Here is a 25,166-nt window from a genome sequence, read left to right as displayed (position 1 = left end):
TCAACATGTTTGAACTTGTGGCCAATTGGCGGTTGCATCGTAGTTTTTTGGCTCATCTTCTCACGGCAAAGACTTTCCCACTCTACTTATACGCACCAATGAATAGCGGCATCCTCCTCTTTTTGCAATATTGACGCTGAAGAGTAGCCTATACAGTGCCATGAACGATTGTAGCGTCATTCATCTAATAAATGAAACTGAAAACCCTCCTGTCATGGATAATTAAATCAAAGATTACTTGGTTTTTGATGGTCTCTCAATTTACTTTATGGATTGTCAATTTCGGGTGGTAAAAATATAGACCATCAGCTTCAAAGCCTCAAAAGATAACTAGGGGGAACTCCTACACGCTGAACTGCAAATAAGGTTTGTGAGTAAAATAGGAAAGGATTTGGGTCTATTTGAAATTATAACTCAAAGCAAGATCAAAGATATCTATTAATTTTGGATCTTGCCGTTTGTTCATGGTGCAGTGATATTTTGTAAAAAGCGTGTTCAGCATTAGAAGTGCATGTATTACCTGTCCAAGGCCTATGAGAGGGGGGTACGGAGGGTACGGCGTGCCCTTGAGGGCCCAGGCCTGTGTTTATTGGGGCCCGAAATTGAGGTTTTATAGTTTGCGCGCAAAAACATTTGGCTAAAACCATCCTAAAAGACTGATGATTTCAAGCATAAAAGTTGTTATTCTTTAGTCCTGGGGGGCCCGTAATCTAGCAAATGGGCCCAGAAAGGTAATCGAATGCTTTGCGAAATAATTATGGGCCGAAAGTGGTAATTTAATGCTTTACGTACAAAAATGTTCTGTTAAAAGCACCCTAAATTAAATCATAAAAGTTAGTTATTCTCCTGTCCTGGGGGGAGGGGTATAGTGTAGCAAAAGCAGGTTTGAGAAAAACCCAGGCAAAACGCCCAGGTGTTTTTGTTTTTTTGTTGTGTTTTTTTAAAAACTATTTGACAAAGGTAGTTTCACGCTTATTTCACTTCAAAATGAATTTCGGAGTTAGAGCAGGAGCCGGAGAATACTTTCGGAGCAGGACCGGAGCCGGAGTCAAAAATGTGACTTCTGTCGTTCACCTCTGCTAGGCATGTGGTAAATGCAAAAGTTAATGAAGAAAGGGGAGGATTGGTCACATGATTAAATAGATTATGTTTTAACAAGATGCTATGTTTGAGCCTTGGTAGAGAGCTTGGCTGTACAAGATACATATAACACTCAGTAACGTTAACGGATTTAACGTTAAACACACACAAAAAACATGAAAAAACTATTAAATCCAACGTTTTCGACACCACATAGTGTCCTCTTCAGAAATAATTATAAGCTACATCTAAGAGAAATAAAAAAATGAATTTAAAAATTTTACATTAAAGGTGTGCAATAAGCGACACCTCTCAACAGCACCATCAACAACTGACAAACGAATTCAATGCAGGATACACAAATTGGCGAGGGACAGATCACATGATATGCACAACACAAAATAATAGTTTTATTGCAGCCTGATACTATTATTGCGCACAAATGTCCAATTCTGCAGTAAAATGTTGTATGGTGTGCAATATGCCTAAGCAAACTTCACGCGTTTTACCCAAGACAAAGGGGGCCCGGAGTGAGAGGGGGCCCGGAATGACTCTTCGTACCCCTAGTGAAAATTTCTCTCAGAGGCCCTGTACCTGTCATAATGGAGGGAATACTTGAGCAGGTCTTAATTCAGAAGTTTGATCTACTACGACACTACGTTTTCTAACAAGACATAGAGTTTTCACAGATACAAACTTTTGCAGATATTTTCTCATTTCTAATAATAGACCATCAATGACTGTTCCATCTTCAAGCCACCTAATGGAGTGGAAGGTCTGCGCGTCTTAAATGATGAAACCAAAAACTGGCTGCTCTCTACTGTAGTAATCTTACAGTGTAGTCCGAAAACATCGTGAATTTGGAGTGGTAAAAGGATAGACCCTTCGGCTCCAGAGGCTCACAGGACAACGGCAACGACCTGCTTACAACCTCGTTCACCAATTGCGGAGGCTAAAAATGCTTCATCAACTCAGATTATTTTAATTCTTTCTTATTTTTGGATTAGACTTATAGCAAACAATGTGATGCCATTCTTTTCTCTGCCTACTGAAATTGTCCACACACAATGGAGATTCGGTGTTTATTATACAAAACGCCAATGGAGGCACTTGGCCAAAAACAATTAAGACAAAATGTGTTCGCTCACAATAAAACCAGCCAATTTGTCAAACTGTTTTGTGCGGTGCCTTTTAGATCAACGCTTCTCAACTGCATGGTGCGTGTGTAACACTGGTACGCCATGGAAGGTCATCATTTGAGCCGAGGGAAAGTGCAAAAATATTCAAAAAATCTGTATCATTTTTAACAGTAGAAAGTAAGGGTTCTCTGATACTGAGGCAATAAAATAGATAATCCAATTTATTGAGTGGTGTGACATTTTGTTGGTCAGGTCTAATTTATTTTTCAATCAAAGGTTGGGCGGTGTTTTTATTAATTAAAATTATCACAATATTAACTTTTTATTAAAATTTTTGCTTCATTTTCGGCTCATTTTCTCGGCTTGAGCGTGAGTTTACAGGCCAGAGCCCTAAGAAAGGCCGTGAGCATTTCTCTCAAAACCAAAGTATCGTTCATTATAATGATGGAAGTCAAAGTCTGGCCTACAGCTTAGTTGAAAGGTAGTCACTCCCCATTCGACGGCACGCCTTAAAGTGTCTTCCCAACGACACAGCCACATGCTCTTAAGCGGTGTCGAACCAGCGGCCTTTCGAACGTCGAACCGGGGCTTTCACCACTCGGCTATGCAGCCGGCTTCGACTTAAGGATACAGTACTTTAAAGCTAATGCAACTATGAGGCCTTTGTAATAAAAACTTGCAAATAATTCGATAGAAATGCTGCTATATCAAAAAAATATACTCGCCCGGTACCTCACCACATTTTCAGAGGGCTGTAGTTGTGTCAGGAGGTTAAATAGGCTAAAAACACTGCTTTGGATGCTAAGATGTTGTATGGTTGTGCTCAGCTTGTTCAGAAAACCAGATGTAATTTTTCAGATTTTTAAGTCAGCTCCTGTTATGCCATGTAGCCTACAATAGATGATGATAAAAAAGTTGATTCGGATATAAATCTAAAGAGCAAATTTGCATCTACGCCTTTGTGAGGTTTGGTATGAACAAATTTGTATCCTAACTGCGATCAGCGAGAGTAAGCCACATGCAATTAAATGCGAGGTGGATTGAAAGAAGGTAGGCCTTCAGTGTCCTATATGTTTTCACATAACGTAATGCAACACAAAATCCAATATCCGCTATTTGAAGACTTCGTGCATCTGTGTACATCGTCATTTCCCAATTACTGCTTATAACATATTGTCAAGAAAAAAAATCAAAAGTCCTCATATAATGTTGCAAAAAGAGATTTTAGCACTATTAGTTTTTAGTGGTGTTGTTGGTAGGCTACACTCTTTTTTCAATTAATTTAGCAAGTAGCGTTACATTTCAGCCAAGAAGAGTATAGCTTAGGCTACTACAGTATAAAAAAAAACGTTTTTTGGGGAAATTATCACATGTTTAGCTCCTTTTCACCTATCAAATACGTAAAGGATAGCTAATTGTTCATAGTAAAGAAACGTTTTACCGATTTGAATTAGGCCACTCAGAAACCAATTAAGATGGCGAAAGCTGTTAAGAGGAACTGCCCCAACTATCGCAAGATGTACCACACTGCCTATTTGTTTCGACCCAATGTACAATCAGAAACAGTAAAAGCGATCCCATATGTATGATCAATTATATATACTATGATCATAAGGTATGATCAATTGATCATGTCTAAAAAACCTATAACCATTGCATAACATATGGCATCATAATTGGTCGATGTCTGGCTATATGGTATCATAATGGGTCAAACCGTCAAAGTGGTTTTTCTTCGCGCTTTTTCACCATTCTTCAGCCTACATTTCAAAAAAAGTAATTTTCCGCCAAAACAAAACGAAAATTAATGTTTCGAACATCCGTAAGTCATGACAAGTAAGCTTAATAACTTTCATAAACCTTGTAAGAACATTGTGACGGAAGGACATGATCTTTAAATTTTGAGACGCTTTCTGCAGTGGGGGTTGTCGTATACGCATGATTGACTTTTCGAGCTCATAACAAAACAAATTTGTATGGTTTTCGAAATAAAGCAAACAGAATTAATTTTACATTTAACTAAAGCAAAAAATATAATTACATTACAATATTAATCAGAATAGTAACAGTTAGCATGACATGCACAATGCCAAAATCAATATCATTATGAGTAACTTTCCATAGAAATACAAAAACTCAATTAAGTCAACCTCACAAAATTGTAATTTGTTTTGTCTTTTTTTTTGTTCTTTATAGTAAATTTATTAACTCTTCTATCAAAATACGGGCAGTTTTTCTTAACCAAAGTCTATTGGTTGATTTGTTTCTTCATGGCTTACTCCATTCTGGTAGCTTCCATAATGTATTAGTCCAAATTAAGTTCGTTACTTTTTTCGAGCAATTACAGTTACTTGTGGGAAACTTGAGCTTATGAAATCGTGTGTGTGTTGATTTTCTGTCATGCAACAAAAACAAAGTTGCCCAAGATGAGTTTTAACATTTAACCAATTTTTATGGTAGAGCTTTGATGAAGAGTTTTTACCGCAAATATGTGCAAGCCATGTATACCAAAGGGTTAAAGATTATTTAATTGGACACATAGCGAATGTCGTTCAAAAACAAGTCAAGATATGATAAAAAGTTGAGGCAACTGATTTGCGTTGTTATGTCACAGTTACAGAGAAAAAAAATGCCTTTTTTACATTGTTTCAGTGTTTAGTGACGTAAAATTTTTGTAAAATAGCATATTTCCTATAAAACTCGACGCTGATCATGATTTATGTGATAATGTGACGTGCTGGAGTCATATTCTCATTCCACTAACGTGCATCTGTTATCATGAACAGGAAGGAGGTAACTTCCTGTTCACGTTACCAGATGATCTCTGCTGACGTGAAATTAAACATATTATGTTTTAAATTGTGACGTCGCATTCAAAACATCGTTTCAAAGCAGTTGTGACAGTTCTTGTACCAAGCAGGTAGTATTGTCACAACACGTCACAGTTTTTCTACACCAGTTGGTTTGGTTTTCAGTTTGGTATAGGAGTTTTTTATCCGGTTCTTCAGTTACAAAACGACAAAATACAAAATTGCAGAATTGAATCGAAGACAAAAATAGCTGCATTAAAAGTTTTGAATAGTAAAAAAGCAAACACATGCAGTTACTGAATTTAAAAGATTTGCTGTGCTGAAATAGAAATACAGACAATTTTATGATTTTTTTTTTGTTACTTTTGGTTTCGACGCACTGGAGACTCCAGGCTTGAGAAGAGGATAATACTGTTTACAGTGTATAGCATTTTCAAGCTTGATAAATGGTTAGCAAAAAAATAACAATAAATTTTTTGATTATTTATTTTTTAAACATGAAAGTAATCCATTCCGTACTTGATTGAGCTCGTTATTTGCTAAATAGTTTTCTGCATGTCTGTCAAAGTCGAATAAAAGAATGCAAATGAAGCTACTTTTACTGCTTGCATGTGCTCAAGTGTTGGTTTTGACTTCTGCCATTCTGGACAAGGATACGCTGCCACACAATGTTTGCCGGCGATTAGAACCGCCAAGTAAGAAAACTTTCTAATAGTTTAAATTAAATATAACCTTAAATTTTTTTTGAAGTGATTTTTCTTTATATTTATAAGCTGAAAAATGAAACTCAGTTTATATTCCGTTAAACTAAACAAAAAATTCCTCTTACAGGAGTTGAAGACGCTTGCAAGTTGCGTGAAGAATTTGATGAAATGGAACCCTGTGTCCAAGATAGAAAACAAATCAACGACAGAGAGGAATGCAAAGCTTCTTCTTGCTGCTGGAGCGAGTCAAGCCACCCAAGATGCTTTGCAAAGCCAAGTGAGGGTTTATTAAATATCATAAAATCTTGGGGGGAAATGAAAATGTTTCAAAAAATTTGAAGATAAGTTAATGGATTTACAAAATGATTGCAAAACTGAATCATTGCAAAACAAAAATTATTGATTTTTCAGAGAAGTGTTATGTGGATCTCCGTTGGGAAAAGTGCTTCAGATTGCGGGAACCATTTGATAGAATTTATACCGGACATTCCATCAATGGAACATATTGCCATATATCAGGCATCGTTTATACAATGGAAAAATTAGGATTGATTGAAGGATCGGGTTTTCCGATATTCAATTACACAGAAAATAGCTTTCCGCCATGCTTAGATACTTGGGAATATTTAGTGCGGAGTACAGGCAATGGTAAGTTTGTGTGGTCTCTGAATGATGCACTGCCAGTGGTGTTTTCATGCTAAATTTAAAATACACACTTAACCATTCATCAGCCTACCGTGGGCTATTTTATATTATTCGTTTCATGCTCTCTCGTATGTCACTATGCTAAACCATTGTCAATAGATTTGTAAAAGTAACACAAAATCAAATGTCACGACACTTCTATGTTAAAATATAGAATCATAATGATGCTGCATTTGTTTTTGTTACAAAAAAAAACAATCTTGAAATGTAATACTTGTTTATTTTCTGATTGCACAGGTAAATGCGAAGTCGACATTGTGAAACCTAAAAATGCAACACTGACAGGAGAATTGTTCTTTAACGAAGCCTGTGTCTATCGTGGACGATTTCCATTCCGCTTTCAAAGATTTAATCAGCCAACGTCGCACTGTACGTGCACAACCGATGCTTGGTTGCAATCAGATGATGGTGAGTTTAATGGACTTGTACGGTTTTACAAGAACAAACGTATTGTAAACTCTACAAGCTTGCTTCAGAATCTAACAATAGTGAATAGAAAAATTAGTTAAAATGTTTCCAACATCTTGTTTTCAAACTGAAGCAAAAATTGAAGTCGTTTGCAGCTATGAATCTGCAAACCGCAATATTACAAACATTTACAAGTAAGGCGTTTGCGAAGGGAACGGCTTTCATGCGTTATAAATGCTACAAAATGTTAATCGCAGATGGTACAGCAATAAACGGGGAGTCCTAATGTGCTTGCTTATTATGAAAAATCCTCTGATGAGACGCACGATGCATATGCGGCATGCGCTCACTACACATCGACGTATCCCTGTTGTGTCACCGATATGCGTCGCACGGCGTCACTGCAATGATAAAATCAGTTTCGATAACCAGTGAGCTACTTTCCTTTCTGAACCCTTAAATTCAATGCGTAGTTTAAAAATACATTACCAGATGAGATTCAAACTATTGAAAAACTCTTAAATTTAGGTTAAACAATGTCAAATATTTCTCTATTACTGGTGTTGCCAGACGCTTTTTGGATTTTCAGCACAAGTACCAAAATCTAGTTCATTATCTGCATGATAACAATAGCACAAAAGTAGCTCAAAATCATACAACTATGCACAAAGGCTATATTGATTAACTAATACTCAAACTATCATCTTGTACTAGCAGTTTTGGCTACTAACAGACAGGGCCTCTGAGAGAAATTTTCACTAAGGGTACGAAGAGTCATTCCGGGCCCCCCTCTTACTCCGGGCCCCCTTTGTCTTGGACAAAACGTGTGATGTTTGCTTAGGCGTATTGCACACCATAGGCCTACAACATTTTATTGCAGAATTGGACGTTTGTGCGCAATAATAGTATCAAGCTGCAATAAAACCATTCTTTAATTTTAATAGGCTATGCACAATAATACTGAATATGAAAGAGGATAAATATGTCAATTCCCTCATATGATATAGGCCTACCCCGTAGCCGGTCGTTTGATCGACAGACATTTGGTCGACAGGACATTTGGGTTAGGATTAGAGTTAGGGTTAGGCTGGGTTAGGGTTAAAGTTAGTTAACTAACCCAAAAATGAATCGTTCTGTCGACCTAACGTCCTGTCGACCAAATGTCTTGTCGACCAAATGTCTGTCGACCAAATGACCGGGTACCGGCCGCAAAAATTTTTTTCTACGAGATTTCTGTCTTATTTACATATTTTGGTAAAAGTTTGTATTAAAACCGTGTGAATGCAACACTTTCTCGTTGGCACGGTTGGTTCAGTGGTTTCATCCTCTGCCTAGTGATCGTGAGAACGATCACATCGTGAGAACTTTAAATTAATTTTTGCGGTGCACAAGAGCTTTTCAAAAAAAGTAGTGTAAAGGAAAGCTTATATTTTATTGTCATTGCAGAATTTCATTGGCAAATAGTTATTTCGCAATCTGAATCAACCAAGCTCTCAAAACACTTTCGGAAAATCTTACTTTTAGAGTGACTAGAATCAATGAGACAGAAATCTTGTGGGAAAAAAAATTTCGCGTACCGGCCTACCCTGCCCTGCTGCCAGATAAAATAAGACTGAGCATCATAAAATACAAGTTTATAACAACAGAGAATGGCGTTGGCCTACCCTAGATTAAATTCTATCCCATGCATCTGAATAATGACATAATGTAAGGTTTAAGTCGCCCCAATAGCTCAGTTGGTTAGCGCGTGACTTCGTGAACGAAGAAGCTTCAAGATCAAGCGGTGCTGGTTCGACTTTCGGGGTGTGCGCTTGAGCAACGCAATCTAAGGACTGCTCTCCATTTCGTGGCACCTAATGGATGTAATAATTCCCAGGTAACAAGACTTCAACAATCGGAAATTTCACTCTGCCAATCTCCGTAACCGGCCCTGCTTCAAGAGCCTCTACAAGTATGCGAAACAACCAGGAATAGCCTATCAAGGCTTTGTCAGTCCCAGGATAAAGATTCAAAACCAAATTTGCCCCCTTTTTCAAGTAGTTTCTAAAAAACACAAAAAAGCCCAAAAACACCCGGGCATTAAAAAAAACTAGCGGTTTTGGATTTTTAAAAAAAATTCCGGGTTTTTCTCAACCCTGCTTTTGCTACACTATGCCCCTCCCCCCCCAGGACAGGAGAATAACCAACTTTTGTGATTTAATTTAGGGTGCTTTCAACAGAACATGTTTGCACGTAAGGCATTAAGTCACCACTTTAGACACCTAATTTTTTTCCGGGCCCTTTTGCTACATTACGGGCCCCCCAAGGACTAACGAATAACAACATTTATGCTTGAATTTAGTCGTTTAGGATGGTTTTAACCAAACATTTTTGAGCGTAAACTATAAAATTACAATTTCGGGCCCCCCAACAACCACAGGCCTGGGCCCTCAAGGGTACGCCGTACCCTACGTACCCCCCTCTCGTAGGCCCTGCTAACAGATCGGCCTTCAATTAAGTTTGAAGCGGCCATGGCCTGAAACTTTGTCATGGCCTGTGTGTAAAGATGGATCGTAAGAGCCGTTTCAAATTGTGTTGCGCTTTGTGGGTTTGGCAATTATCGCGCGTTTCGTTTCGAGTTGACAAAGAAACGTAGTCGATTTATTTCGACGCAAAACAAAACAAAATTCTTTTTTTTAAGTTATCTCATTTCTGTTCCTCATAACATCGACGACGACAACATAAAAAATGTCAAGTAGCAAAAAAGTTAATCACATCTATTTCTTCATACAGAGGCTGTTTCTATTTCGGAAGACGTAAAGACATACGTAGAAAACCGAGAGGATTTTTCCACGTGCACACAGGTCCTTGGAATGATAACTCGGCTTTCTTGGAGAAATCGCATTTTACTAATCAACCGAGAAGAGGTGGATGAAGTAATGAATGCTTTGACCGAGCTTTCCCAAACAAAGGTAGCAGAGTTTACTTGCAGATGTCATAGTCATATTTTACACTTACTAGAGGATATGCGCCATTGAAAATATAAACTAGCAAAGTTTATACTGTACAATTATACTGTTTATATTTATATTTTATTTTACTGCAAAAAGTGGCACACATAGTTGCGGCCTAAAAGGCGTCATCAGTGCAGTAGATACACTGGGTATAACCGCGAGGTTATAAATCCAGTGTGGCGGTTTTCCAATTTGTGTTAGCAACGCAAAGAATATCAATTCATACATAAAATAAATTTGAAGAAAAAGGTTTTCTTTACCAATAGCATGCGAACTTTTTGACCAGCGAGCAGTAAAAACATACGTATAGCTTAGTACAATCGCGTAAAAACAGTGCGTGTATATTTCATGTTATTTTCCTGTGAAGGGCAACTGTGGTGGTTTTCCGGCGGAAGAAAGTAAAGTAACGTTTGAAAAGCTTGTCACATCTCGTCGCATTACTAACTGATCGATGACATCCTGTAAACAAAGCGTCACTAAAACTGTTCAGTAAAAATTGTTTCAAAACCGCAGGAATACCAGAAAAAACGTGTTAATTTCTTAACCACGTTTAACTGACACAAAAATGTTGTAACTTTTTATGAACAGTAAACAAACTGATTGCTTTTCAAAATCAATGAAAAATGATTGGTTTTATTTATTTGTGTAAAGCATGAGTTTATTCATTTTTGAAAACTGCTGTAAATCAGCGATACCTCATTGCTTTGAAAAAAAAAATAGCGGAAATTTTCACATTATACACCATCAGCCTTTCCTATGTTTTGATGGGTTTCCTCTGTGCTTACAGTTGTCGTAATATGCAATGTACAATGCTGTTGTCTTAAAAATATTCACAGGCCCAATAATTGAACAGCAAAATACCTTACAATTCTTTTAAATGCTCACACAAATGCATAGTAAATCATGTTATCTTGTTGCAGAACTTCCAAGAATTGACGACAACTGACGCTAAAACCTTTCTTAACACAACTCGCAAGGTGGCGCAATATCCGTTTTACGAAAAACTGGATAATAGTTCGGCAAGTGAACTCATGAAGGTGTGTAGGTTGAAATGGTGGCAAAGTTTTACTTGACAAAATTGTCAGTTGTCTACCAGTGAAAGGTTATACAAGAAGGTAAACTTTCATCTCTTTCCATGCGTTGTTTCACATCACTGAAACTACTTCTTCAATGTTTTTGTTTCGGGAGAGAGTTTGCTTTTTTGTACCAAAGACAGGCAAGACACAACAATACCACAGGGTTGAGCATTACGACAATATATCTTAAATGTTTACAAATAGTTTAACAGTCAAACTTTTTCTGCTTAACTTAACCCTTAGAAGGTTGAGCTCCTAGAGTCTTGCTCAGTTTGGGGGGGGCTGTCGATTCTTCTTATGCTTTAGGAATGATATCTCTGTTATTTTTTAAGGCACGGTTTCAAAATTCGAGATTCACTTTATAAAATTATTCACGCTGAGCATATCCGAAAATTAAAACTATGTGAATTTTAGAACTGCTCATATACGTTGAAATGTTGAAGTGACTTATGACTGTAGCGTGAGTTTACACATTATTTTTTGGTAGAGTAATGAAGAACATGCATTGCAATGTTGTGATTAAATTTTTTTTAAATAACTTTACATACAGCCAATTCCCTTCACGTTGTGAAACAGTTAGGATTAACAAGACATGGGCCAAATTAATTACTTTCATCCAGCTGGTGGAAAATTTTGAACAAGAGAATATGAAATATTTCAGAGGATGTGCTGAGAAATACCTTATATCTCTCAATTTATAACCTTTATTCGCTCAAAATTTCAGCTCAATAGAGGTGAATAAAAGTTAGAAAAAGTCAAAAAATCTCGTAGTCGAAGCCTCAGTGGTTTTAGAGATACAACTGTTGATATAAAAAAGTTGAATTGACAGCCCCCCCCAACCTTCAAAGGGTTATAAGTCCTCATCAGAAATTTGAAAATATTTATAAAATTGCAATAATTATTTAACATATTATTTCAAATTTCAGGATACATTTGAAATAGCCTATAATATATCGCTAGTGAAGTGTATTTTGGATTTGTACAGTTTCATTTAACTCAGAATATGTGTTATTTTCAAAATAACGTTAATATTATTATTATTAATCCTCTCTCAATTGAATTGACTCAATTAAAATTTCAAATAGAAAACCACGCTTGTCATCAGCAAGATCATCGAGTCTGCTGCAACTACACAGCAAAAACCCAAATCTCAAGCATTGGAATCCCATTTAGATGCTAACATGAGTGATAGTAAGTATACTAGCCTACTTTATAAGCATCACCGCTAAATTTAACTTATCCACCTCGGCTACCAAAGCATTTTCAGTAAAGGCAGCCTACAATGTTTGCGAAATAACGGTGGATCTTGAAGAGATCAATACCCAGCTAAAATATATTCCAACTTGTCTTTTTTGGTGTTTTGTCAATTTTAGATTTTAACCGTTCGTTTTTGAAAACCTAACGGCAGCAATGTTGCTTTGATTTAAGGTTATCAAAAAAAGTTTTTAGTTTTCTAGTATACAACTAGTCCAACATAAAATGCTTAAAAAAACGTATAATTCAATAGGTAAAGTCTAAATCAAATTATTGGTAATTTATTGTAATTTTTAGTTTTCGAAGATGACCTTGAAGAAGACGTGGATGGATCACCAGAGTTCAAACATGAAATTTTTGATACTTTAGATACCATGTCAAAAACAGTGGCTTCCCGGATGGTTCCATTTCAAAAGAATTCAAGTAACTTTTTCTATTCATACCGAAGAGTTTAAATAGAAATATTTTGATGTAGCCCACCACGCTTACGTCATCACGTAGCCTACTGTTAAATCCATTACTTTTGCCAAAAAATTACAGTATATTTAATAAGCAAAAAGAGTTGTAGAAGAAAAAGAAAGAAGTGTTGAAAATATAAGGCGTGACGTGTGACCTACTTACCAGTTAAGCCTGATGCATGTTTATTGAATGGAGTAGGCTAAAGAAGTGGATGTAGCGCCATAGACTCCACTCATGCGTCCACTTTAATATACGCAGCTCTCCTATACGTTAAACAAGAAATAAGCCAATAAATTGAGTTGGTTACTCATAGCATCTTAAATGGGGTAGCAAATACTGTACGAGCTACGTGTAGGCTTACCTTATCAAGTAATTTACAGCTTTTAAATCTGGAATGGTACGATCAAAATGGTATTTTGCAATTTTCAACTTAACCAATGGCATCTGAACAGCGATTTGTGGACATATCGAACATCAACAGATTCTTGGTTTAATTACAAAGATTTAACACTCGGTTATTTTTAGATCTCACTCTTCGAGCTGTTGAAAACCATGTAGATTTATCAATGATAGTCACTCGGTCCAACAATGCTCACAAGCTGTTGGAAAAGTCTCATTTTAGTGAAAACTCCGATCTTGTCGCAGTTCTTGGGGTCGACCCACTTAGGCCTGGATTCGAAAAAGCAGGAGCAGCTGGTAGGTTAAAGTAGCCTAGGCCAACTTGATGAGTGTTATTCCACTCTGTCGATGACCTGAGAAATTACTTATAGCGGTATTGCTCAAGAAAATACATAAGCAACCAAGAGTGGAGACATTAAATAATTTATTGTCCAGAACATATAACATATTACTTTGATCATACGTTTTTTTACTTTCGCCTGTTATATATGTTGCCTCACATACAGGGCCGGATTAAGACGAAACTGGGCCTGATGCTGCAGCGCAAAAACAGGCCTATTTTTTCTAGGCATTGGTACATATGCATTCGACACTCTGACTCCACCGTACACGCGTAATCAGACCGACCAAAGAGCCTTTATTGCTTTCGACGCAGTCAGCCAAATTTTAATGAACATGAACAATAATAACGACGTGTTATCGTAAAAACTCGAGAGTAACATCAGGCTATGTAACACCAACACAATTCAATACCAATATTGCCTGAAAAGCGGAGTTAATGAAGAAAAGGCTAATCCAGATCAACTTAACGTTGGCATATTGTCAATGCTGCGCTAGTGCTGCTTACTTATACTACTGTTTTTCGAGCCTTAGCAAGCGCGAAATCTTCGATCATGTCAGTGCAGTCAAGGCTGCTCAGCACCTCATGTTCAATGCTCATAAGCGCCAGCATGTTTAGCCTTTCCTCCCTCATCGAGGACCGCAGCTCTCCTTTGACTATTCCCAGTTTTGAGAAGCTCCGCTCGCCGGAGGCATTAGACACCATCAAGCACAGATAGATGCGCAAAGCAATCTCGACGTTTGGAAATGTTTGAGAAAGGTTCAACGACGACAAAAGCTTGTACATGGTAAGCTCTGCTGACTCGTTCACACTCACCGATTTCTGGGTGCGCATAAATGCAGCAAACTGTATGAGCTCAGCCACCAGCGTGTCTTCCAAGTCATCTGGATACGAGGAAACGAGATTTTGAGCTTTATTCTCGATCTGCTTTATGCTCAATGACGTTAGCTCCGAAAGAAATCCGAATGTTGTAGATATATCCTCATACGCCTTCATTCGCTTTTCCAGTTCAGCTAACAGTCTGTCGATCATGACCAGATATATATGGGCTTTGAATGTTTCCCTAGGGGTGAGGTTTTCTTCGTTTGCAGCTCCTTCATCAGGCATTCGCTTTCGCTTACGGCCTCGACGTTCTTCAGCCTTGTATTCGCCGTGAGGAACCTTTTCGATCGCCATCTGCTCATACACGTCAAATCTGTCCCGTGCAAATTGAATCGTGTCGACCAGTGATGCCAATAAACTAGTTGCCGTATTCAGACTGACTGTAGGGTCTTGGAGGCTAATGCTCGTACTGTTGAGACGGCATAGGATATCGTTCCAGGCAGTCGCCATAACTGCTGTCTCAAGTTCGTCCATCCTGCGCGAAAATCCGTCGGCCTGGTTTCTCGTATCGGCCTTCTGCTCCTTATCTGCCGCAAGCTCATCCATGACTTCTTGAATGCTCTTCCACCCTTCTACTAGCGCTTTGACAGCATCTGCACGTTCACACCATCGGGTTCCAGACAAACCTTTGAGCGTTAATGTGCAGCGATTCTTCAGTTTCTGCCAGCGATATGTCGATTCAGACAGGAAAACGTATAGTCCATTGACAAAATGAAAAAACATGGTACAGCCAGCGCAGCTATTAACAGCCTGGTCTCCTACCAGGTTTAAACTGTGGTTGCAGCATGGAATAAAAGCAGCATATTTACATTCTCGCTTCACAATTGCCTGGACACCGTTGTACCGTCCTGACATGTTTGACGCATTGTCATACGACTGGCCTCTGCAGTTAGTAACATCCAAGCCATTTTCCTTCAGAATAGGAAAATGGCGGGTAGTGAAAATCCGGGTAGTGAACAATCGTCACGGCCCTAATGTTTGGTGTGCTCCCAAATTCTGCCAAATGACGTTATGAAACCTTCTAAAGTTGTTCGTCACTTTCATTCAAAGCACAACAATCTTGAAGGCAAGCCACTTGAATATTTTGGACGAATATTCTCTGATATGAACGATTAAAAAAAGCAAATGAAAAGATGACGACTACCGAAAAATCCTTTCTTCATGAATCCTATCTAGTTTCTCTACGAATAGTTAAAACCAAAAAAAGCATACACGATTGGGGAAGAGTTAATAAAGCCGTGCATCTTATCTGCGGCTGAAGTAATGAAGGGCCCTGAAACAGCTCGAAAAGTGTTATAATTTTTCATCTTAAATAAGTAGTCTATGCTAAAATCTTGCTTTATCTTACGTGCCTAGGCGTAACACTGTGCCTAGGCGTGCGAAATTCGGACTACAAATTTCATAATAAGAATTATTTGTGGGTTAATTAAGCAAGGGAAAACTGTTCAGCGTCCGGAAAATTCACGTCTGTTTTCGTCTGGGCCTATTTCAGGAATGGGCCTAATGCTGCAGCATCAATAGCATCCACCTTAATCCTGCACTGCTCACATACACATTTTTCTTGCAGTAGTAGCATAACAGTAATCAAAAGACTACAAAGCACGAAGCATAAAAATGGAATTTGTTTTGTAGGCTATATGAAACATTTGCCAAGAATGCTGTTTTCTTTTTTACGAAAATTTTATTGCGACATCAATTGTTTTTACCGTATACAGGTTCTATTGATGACAGTGTAGCCCTTGTTACAGTATTCTACGATTATTCGCCAGCTCATGATGATAAGAGGTAAGAAGAAAATGTAGCTTAATACAAAGGCAACTTGTAGCAGTCTTTTTTAGCATCTATTGGATTGGTCCTGCATGAAAACTTCAACATTGTTTTTGTTTATTCAGAATCAGCAAATATCTTTCTGTAAAAGTTCGTCAGTTTGTTAGTGGAAAAGCGAAAAAGCTGTCAGTACCAGTCAATTTTACACTGACACATGACGAAACTAACGATTGGCCTGAGGATATGATTCCAGCATGTGCTTTTCTTGGTTCAAACACAACAAGGTACAAATGTCGGTAGCTTTGAATGAACTTTTCATGCGATCTTTGTCATTATAATGACTTTTGTTTGTTCTGTAAACCGAAGCAAGCCAATGAACAAGTGTATTTTAAATTAAAATATTAAGCATGTCTGAAACCTAAAACGTAGCAAATAGGCTCACAATGCTTACGCTGCCAGCGAAAACACTCTTGAGTTTATTTATTACAAAGATGAAGTAAACAACGATCATGCTGCGAAAAGCAAAACTCAATTTATTGCATTTATTTATTAATTAAGAAGTTACGGTCTGTCTCAATCTCATCACAAAATTATACACACTATAGCAGGGATGGCGAACCACTGACCCGCGGGTCACGAAGTGACCCATCACAGATTTTCAGTGACCCACTTGTCTTTTTTAAAATAATGAAATTTAAACAAATATTTCAGCAAAGAATAAATGTTTCACTAAATATTTGTAATAAACGTCAGTTTGCAAATTTATTGAACGCGTGTGACAGTAAATTTAATGGCTTACTCATGTACAACAGTGTAAGGTGATTAAGTTGTAGTAATGTTTTACAGCAATTTGTTGAATTGTTGGAAGAAGTACAACTTTTTTTAGCTGAAAAAAAATCAAAAATATCCAGAGTTAAGCGAAAGTACGAGGTTAAATGATTTACATTTTTTCGCTGATTTCACAATGCATTACAATAAGTTAAATACTAAATTGCATTGCAAGGCTGTGGAAATATTGTATTATCCATGTTTGGGCACATTAAAGCATTTGAGAAGAAACTCGCTATTTTTTCTGTAAACCTTGAACAAGGTCAGCTGAAATATTTTCCTCAGTTGTTGAAGCACTTTACCAGCACCAATTTAACTTACGAACAAAAGCAAACTGCACTCAACAAGTATGTTTTACTGACAAAAGAGACCAAAAATGTAATGTCAGAAAGGTTTACCCAGTTCCAAAAGCTAGATACTACATTGCAGTTCATTCTTTTCCTGCATGCAATTCAATTTGAAAATCTTGAATTATCAAACTTCGAATGGCTTCGTTTTTACAACTTGGAAATGGAAATGATAAACTTTGAAGAAAGTGCAGTTTGGAAAACAAAATTTGTAGACTTAAATCATCTCCTACAAAAAATTGAAATGAAAACGGATATAGATGGTTGTGACTTTCCTGCTGTTGAAAACCATGCTGAAAATATAATTCTTACAGAGTGGAACTCCCTGCCAAATTCGTTTGAAACTATGAAAAGATTTGCGGTAGCTCTGTTAACGTTGTTTGGTTCTTCATATTCGTGCGAATCTTTATTTTCGCACATGAATTTTATACAATCAAGCACACGGAATCGTCTCAGCTCAGATATGAGTGCTGCATGCGTAAATCTAAAAACTACTGATTACCAACCAAGGATAATAAGACTTGCAGAGAAGATGCAGCAGCAAGTTTCGCATTAACATGTAATTAAATGTATGACCCACTTTTGCTTTTTCAAGGATTGAGGTCTCTTTTGTGACTCATGCACTACAAAAGGTTCGCCATCCCTGCACTATAGTGTAGTTCAATTGAATTACCTAAATTACAGTGTACAATAATCAATTATAGGCCTACCTCAATTGTACCCCAATTATCTCCGAAGATCGAAATTGAGACCATAGTCAAAAGTTGTATAACCTCAATTTTCTAACCCGTGATTATTTTAGAGAGGATTGGCAATTCTACGGCTGCAAAACAACCAATCATCCTGGTAGCAACAAGACAACGTGCGAATGTAACCACACCACCAACTTTGCTGTTCTCATGAAATTTACTCCCTCCGGAGTAAGCAATATTGTTTTCACGTGATGTGCTGCAAACAAACTTATTAATCTTAGTCAAAACTTTTATTTCTCGCATAGACCGATCCAGGGTTGCGCACCTTTGAAGTGTTGAATTCAAATTTGAACTTGGATTTCATTTATTAATTGGCATTTCATTATATTAATTATATTTTATAATATATATTTATTTAATTTTTTTGCAAATTATATATTTTTACATTGATGAATTTACAAAAAGCAAATAAAGAACTGTGACCTACCTGTACAGTATCGTTTACACTTATCAGCTCCTTTTGTATTAATAATTTCAGCTACCGGAATTTCACGACAAAGCATTGCAGATAATTTCGTTGATTCTTGGCATTGTGTCAATTACCACTTTAATTATCACACTCTTCGTGTTCGTTAATTACCGAAAGAGATTGCTGAAGGAGCGAATGATCATCCATTTTCAACTGATCGTCGCTCTATTGTTCGGCTACATCTCTTTGCTGACCAGCTCAGTGTTCACTTCGGGAACGACAAAGGTAACTATTTAAACAATAACATTTTAGGCTTCTACATTCTATAGGACACAGAACTTGCAAAAGCAAAAAAATGTAGAAATTCAGCAATAGAAGCTTTTGGTATTTTCTGCTTGCTTGACATTTGCATAAGAAGGCTATTTGTTATCCATTTAAAAATCATAATTACATACAGCGCCACATCGCTTCGGCCTTACAGCCTTGTCGGTGAAGCTATAAACTCCGCGTGTGCGTAACACAGTAGACCTACAATGGGTATTAGCAGACTAATGATTGATTCCATTGCATCTATGTTTTGCTTAACTCAGTGGTTCTCAACTTTTTTTGTCTTGGCTGACCCCTTTTGGTGCCTTCGAAGCGGTGGCGGACCCCTAAAATTAATTTATCTGAAATTTTGGTGTGTCGCATCTCCAAAGACCTAATGAAACAAAATGTTTCATAAGTTTCGAAGCGACACACTTAGAAAAATTTGCTGAACTAGTGACGCATTTGTGACGATTGATAACATTGCCGATTAAAGTCATGAGCTAGGCTATACGTTGGCACACATGATTAAAAATCAGTAATCTATATGCTGATTTAATGTTTTTCTATAAATTTTATCAAAAATTCATATAATTTTTGCGACCGTTACAAAAAATTTCTCCTTTTTTCATTTGTAGTTAATATTTTGTTGTAATCACAATCATGGTAAAACTATGAGTGCTAATAGACTACTGACCTACGTTTGTAGGCTACTTCTAATTTAAGCATTAATATCAACAATCTGTTGTCTCAAAAAAATTATGTTGAACACAGCCAACATAGCCTTATAAAAAGATATAAATCATCTGTATGATTTTTTTTATTTGGGAAATCAAACCTTTCTGCGATATCCTTTGAAATTTCAGACGACGCACCAGTGCGTTGCCACGTACAATTTGAGAATCACTGTAATACACATATAAAGCACAACCAATTTTTAAAGTTCGTAATTTATCAATCATGCTGCAAACTTTCACAGCCCTCCTAAAAGCGCTTCGTGAACCTCCGGTCGAAAATCACGGGGTAAATTGTAAGAATTTAATGTCGAAAAAACAATATTTTACTAAGAATATGTTAATCGTAGGCTATGTTTATTTTTTTAACTCTTTTAGCAAAGGAAACTGAAAAACAAATGCTTCAAACAGTACCAGCATCATTATGAAGCATATTTTCAGGCTCTCCATCTTACTTGCTTGATCTGTTCCATCTCCACTCATTATTTCTTCTTGGCGGTCTTCTTCTTCTCCCTCGCTGAAGGAGTATATCTCTTCTACAAGATAGTGATGGTCTTCCGGCAAAGATGGGCCTCTTCCGTTCCTCGGTTTTCACCAATAATTGGCTGGTTCCTTCCATTCGTCATCGTCGTTGTTTCCTTCTCGATATCTCGCACTATTCTGGAGTCTCCATCTGGGATGGTTGGTAAAATAAAATCCTTTCATTAAATTAGGCTTGAAATGACTTCAATAGCGAATTGCTCATTTTTAAGCGAAATTTATGACTTTGGTGATGTGTAAAATTTGCTTAATTTTAGAAGTGCAATACATTCAAATGTACTTTTTAAGGTTACAGACGCTGTGAAACATGAAGTATTATAAATAAGATACCAGTTATAGGACCTATGTCGTGTGACGAAAAATTGATTTGTTTCTCTATATTAACCAAAGTAAGTTTTTAGGACACTTATGTAAACTCAAAAACTTGCTTTCTGACAAAGGAAAACAACATGATTTGGGCTTACGCAGGCCCAGTTTTGTTTGTGATAGCGGTAAGTCTTTATTTAAAAGCTGCATATTTTTAAGTGACGTAAGCTTTTTAGATTCATTTTTTTTTACATTGGTTGGTCGTCTTAAATTGGTTAGTTATTCCATTTACAGTAACTATTGTATTTTCCTTTGGTTGGTTCAAGAAGTTAAAAACCAGGGCTGTGGAGTCGGGCGAAAAATATACGACTCCGACTTCTCGATTCATAACTCGCCGACTCCGGCTTTAGTGTTTCAGATTTTTGAGGGTTGCAAGATTTTTTTAATTGTTTTTTTATTTAATTTCACTAAAGTTGTGATCAAAATTAAAATGGTTACTTTTACAAAAACTGACAAGAACAAACACTTCTATTTTCTGGTAATGCTTCATACTGCAATACGGAAAACAAGAAACAACATTTTGAAAAAGATGCAAACAAAAATTTATTGTCCATCACTTTGTATCAAGCCGGACTGAGAGTCGGCCTTTTTTAACGACTTTGACTACAGAGATGAAAACGCCAAAAACCTACCGAATCCACGACTCCAACTCCACAGCCCTGTAGGGGAAGACGAGGCAAAGCGGGACATCGCGATTTCTCACGTTTTGTATTCTTTGGCTCCCTCTAACCGGAAGCACTAGTTAGGCAACTATAAACTGTATTTGCTGTGAAAAAATGGCGACTGGCAGAGCACAACGCGTGTCATGAGGAAGCAAAATGTGTTTTGGCATGGTTTGTTATAAGGAAGAGATGGAAAAGTAGCTACGGTACCACATTCGTTAGCTTAAGCGAATTTGTTGGTTGCTTTGTTTTTATCTTAGACATTGAGACAGTAGGCTATTTGTTGGTAACAAAAGCAACTTTTACCTAAAACTTTACAGGTTTCAGCAGAGATGTTATTTTCTAAAGGCTATACTTTGGGGCAAAGCGGGACAGCTGTATTAGGGCAAAGTGGGACAGTGCATTAGGGCAATATGAGACTCTAAAAGTCTAGATTGTATCTGTGGTTCTTCTGTTGATTGAATTTTTGTTTATAACTCTTTTAACCTTCAAGATTGTAAAATATTTATCAGTATTCATTTATATTGTACCGGTAGGCCTACACAATTTAATTCTGACAATGGTTCATCGCTATAAGTGAAAAACTGAAATAGGTAAATGGACGGATAGGCCATCAATATTAAGAATGCAATAGAAGATGTGAAAAGCAAGAAGTTGTCTTTGAGAGAAGCGGCTAAACAGTACCAAATAATGCTAAAATGAAGTGTCCCGCTTTGCCCCATGGCTGAGGCAAAGCGGGACATTAAAAAAAAATCTTATTTGATTTGTACTATAGCAGTAGAAAGATTCCGCTTGATCTTCGAACCAAATATGCTGACCAACTAAGGCTTTCGATTAAAAAAGAAATTAACTAAATCCAACCATCACTGTTGCTGAAATTACGTTTTTACGAAAAGTGTCCCGCTTTGCTCCGTCTTCCCCTAATAAAAACTAAGTAAGGGAATAGGCTACACTGAAATTCATTACAAAATAGGTTCAGCTCTCGGGGAGAAAAAGGAAAATCTCAAACCTTTAAATCTAGGCTACTACATAATCTCTGTCTTCGTATGTTAACAAAATTACACTTCTTATGCCCTTTCGAAAAAAAATAGTTTCCGGCTAGTAGGTCCACCGTGTTTTTTTTTTTCTTGTCAGTATTTATAGTTAAACAAGTTTTAACTTATGGTATTTAATTTCTTATAGCCTACTTAGACTAAAACTCAAAGATATCAGCGAGGAAGTTTAATTGGGTTAAGCTAGAAAAAAATGCCACACGTTTAAAAATGTAATCAATCAAAAAATTGTCTCCATGCGTTTCATACACAACAATCTCTGGCATTTTGTAACTTTTTGTATATTTTCAATCTCATGCTAATCTACCCTTTAAACTATCTTATTTGCAGGTCAATTCAGTTGTTCTTGCCAAAGTCTCGCTCATTGTGTTCAAATCCTCGTACAGTTCCAGTAGGTTATCCTCTTTTGGTGAGGCTACTCGTGTTGGCGAATCCTTGAAGTAAGTGAAATCAAATAGAGGACGAGTGAAAAACTAAAACCTCTTACCTACTTAAGCAATCACCCTACGTGAGAAATAATTTTTGACTTATCAGTTAACTTATTTGAACTTCGCTTTTGTTGTTATTTTTTGGTTATCATTTTAATCAATTAGGTTTCACTTTATAAAATCTACTTACAAAACAAACAGATAGCCTACACGTGCTGAGCACCTCTAGACCAAATAAACAACGTTTCATACACCGGGCCCAAGCAGTAGGCTATAACCTGCTAGTTTACAGCACGTTTACCTAGTTTACAGCACGTTGCTAGTTTACAACAAATGCTAGTTGAACCACTAACATAGATTTAATCATCTTAGTAGGCTACTTAGTACTTAGTTCAAAGGTGTTGTTTGATAGGTGGAGTAATTTTAGCCCCACTAATTTTTTTCTACCAAGGCTATATTTATTTAGGTCTAACCAGTAGTTGTCTGTCATAAATGCCCTTTGCATAATTTGAGATTTACCTTTCTTTTGTTCATTCAGTCGTAGGTTTTTCATGCTATTTCGTTTTAACGCAGACGAGCATCAAAAGGTGCTATTCTTCTCATGCCAATACTTGGAGTACCAACAATCGTGTCTTTGTTATATAACTTCTACATTGAAGATGAGAAAGGCACAAACGCGTTAGATACAGTCGGCATAGTGGGGGCGTATTTGCAAGTGATCCTGACCGGAATACAAGGATTTCTTATATTTATTTTTTACTGTTATTTCAACACTGACGTTAGAGCTGCATATGAATTTACCTCAAGGCGCCAAAAGTCCATTGGAAAATTGGTAAGAAATTTTGAACACAAATTAAATCGAGACCTGTGTGCTACAGATTCATAAAAATTAAAACCTGACTAAATCCTTACAAAACCTTCACAAACTAAGCAAAAGATTTTTGTACAGCAGCATGCTTCAAAGAATTTCAAACAACAAGGTGGACTAAGTTGGTTTGTCAAACGCAGTGAAAGCTCAGCGGGATCAGAACTTGACAGGTAAGTTTCCTGCTGGAAGGTGCAGATCTATTTAAATAAAAGAATAATATTAGCATGACGTCCTTACTGCAGATTTGCCTTTTCAATTAGATAGATCATTAATCAAGTCCCGGATCAAAATAGTTACATTTCTGAGCAATAGGCTATAACAAAGTAGCATACGGCAACTTAAAAGGGCTCTATTTCTGCATTTTGAATTTACACTTAATTGCAAGATGTCGTAGTTGTCTTAGGATACATATTTGAAATTACTTGAGGCGTCAAAATAAATTTCTGTTACTATTTCACAGAACGCAAAGAAGTACTTCTATAAGCAAGATGAGTTCGTTCAGAGTTTCAATGCCCCTCATCTTTCGAAGATCATCATCTATCCCAGAAAGCAAATAATTTGTGTTCGGCCAATTAATGAAGTCGTTTCCTGCTTCAAAAGATTGATTCATTTTAAGAAATGCAAAATGCGTAGTCTGGGTCCTGGTCTGCTGGGTTAACTCACCTATAACTGAAACATAAGAAAAGTCTGATTTTATCGGTGGTTAGCCTACATTGAGATCGTAAGATGCTGCATTGCCAAACGTTAAGTGGACCAAGAAAAACAACTTTCTTATTAATGTTAACATTCCTGTAAATTTTTTATCTTTGCATTGCTGTAGGCCTAGTATGTTTGAAATGAAGTTGTGACATGAAAAATAAGAAAAGGAAGACCAAAGAAAACATGGGAAGACACTGTGAAGGATGACCCATCAAAAAAAATTGAAGATGCCAACAATAAAGAGAAATGAAAGAGTCGCTGCAGACAACTGGTCGACCCTGATGTTTCGGGATGAAGACCACTTTGAAGCAAAATAGAGATTGGTGTAGCATATTTAACACTGTAAATTGCAGAAAACAAACTGTCAAAAATCTAGTAGGCCTAACTTGTCGTTGCTTTTATTACTTTTTTGTAAAAACGACTTACAATGTAGGCTAGCCTACTTGGTGGAATAACAACCAGCCTCAGCCTCCTGTAAACGAAAATTATGAACTAAAAATAAGTTGCCACACGCAGCTGGCCACAACATAGTCGAGACTCCGAAGTTCTCATCATTATTTTATTATTAAATTTGAAAAGAAAAAGTGCTGTTGGTTGCTGAGCCCAAAAGAGTCTAAACCAACACTGTAAATCAATTAAGCGAGAACGATGCAACTTTTTCAGTGCTATGGCACTTTTTCTGTGGCACCCTAAACCAGTCCCGACTTTAAACGCACCTTTCTTTTACGTCAGTATTACAACAGGGTTCAAGTAGGCCACATTTTTCTTACGTTGCATCTCCGAGAGCACAAAGTGGAAATCTCAACTTGCTTATTTTGTTTGAAAACCACAAAATTGGCATCTCCAGGTGATGTCACTCATGTATGCTTCCACAAGGGAGTGTTGAAATATCACGTGGCACCTTCCAGCGGAGTATTGAAAACTGGTATTGCGTTATAGCCTATAGGTTGGCAAAACCAAAACAGCTTGTTGCAGTAACTTCAGTGACAAATATTTGTATAGTCCTGCGTTGAGCGTGATGTCATTATGTAAGAAGTGAATTCTCTGTTGTACAAATCAATAATAATGATAAGTCAGGATTGTGATACATCAGCAACTTGTTCGTTTAAGCCTCTGGGGAGAAGAGATCTTTGTACGATGACATTGAAGGCATTGATGA

At 37.1% G+C, this 25,166-nt stretch overlaps 1 protein-coding gene across 2 annotated transcripts; it reads left to right on the top strand.

The window, feature by feature from the left end:
* Window positions 1-5,610: 5,610 nt before the first annotated feature.
* LOC145775189 (uncharacterized) lies at window positions 5,611-25,112 on the top strand. Of its 2 annotated transcripts, none has more exons than XM_082586440.1 (19): window positions 5,611-5,724; window positions 5,861-6,010; window positions 6,145-6,381; window positions 6,676-6,846; window positions 9,619-9,797; window positions 10,760-10,876; window positions 12,001-12,106; window positions 12,467-12,592; window positions 13,154-13,324; window positions 15,965-16,034; window positions 16,142-16,300; window positions 17,994-18,111; window positions 18,422-18,637; window positions 19,834-20,073; window positions 20,334-20,423; window positions 22,343-22,452; window positions 23,014-23,272; window positions 23,393-23,478; window positions 23,769-25,112. In XM_082586440.1, the coding sequence occupies exons 1-19, from the start codon at window positions 5,616-5,618 to the stop codon at window positions 23,863-23,865; spliced, it is 2,811 nt and encodes a 936-aa protein (XP_082442566.1). In that variant the 5' UTR covers window positions 5,611-5,615; the 3' UTR covers window positions 23,866-25,112. The 2 variants fall into 2 exon arrangements, with proteins under 2 accessions (XP_082442566.1, XP_082442557.1); XM_082586431.1 differs by having other exon boundaries at window positions 23,390-23,478.
* Window positions 25,113-25,166: the final 54 nt, after the last annotated feature.

Source organism: Aplidium turbinatum, chromosome 1, assembly GCF_918807975.1.
Source record: "Aplidium turbinatum chromosome 1, kaAplTurb1.1, whole genome shotgun sequence".
Taxonomy (NCBI): domain Eukaryota; kingdom Metazoa; phylum Chordata; class Ascidiacea; order Aplousobranchia; family Polyclinidae; genus Aplidium; species Aplidium turbinatum.
The sequence above is the reverse complement of the archived record's forward strand: the minus strand, read 5'-3'. Positions and strand labels throughout refer to the sequence as shown.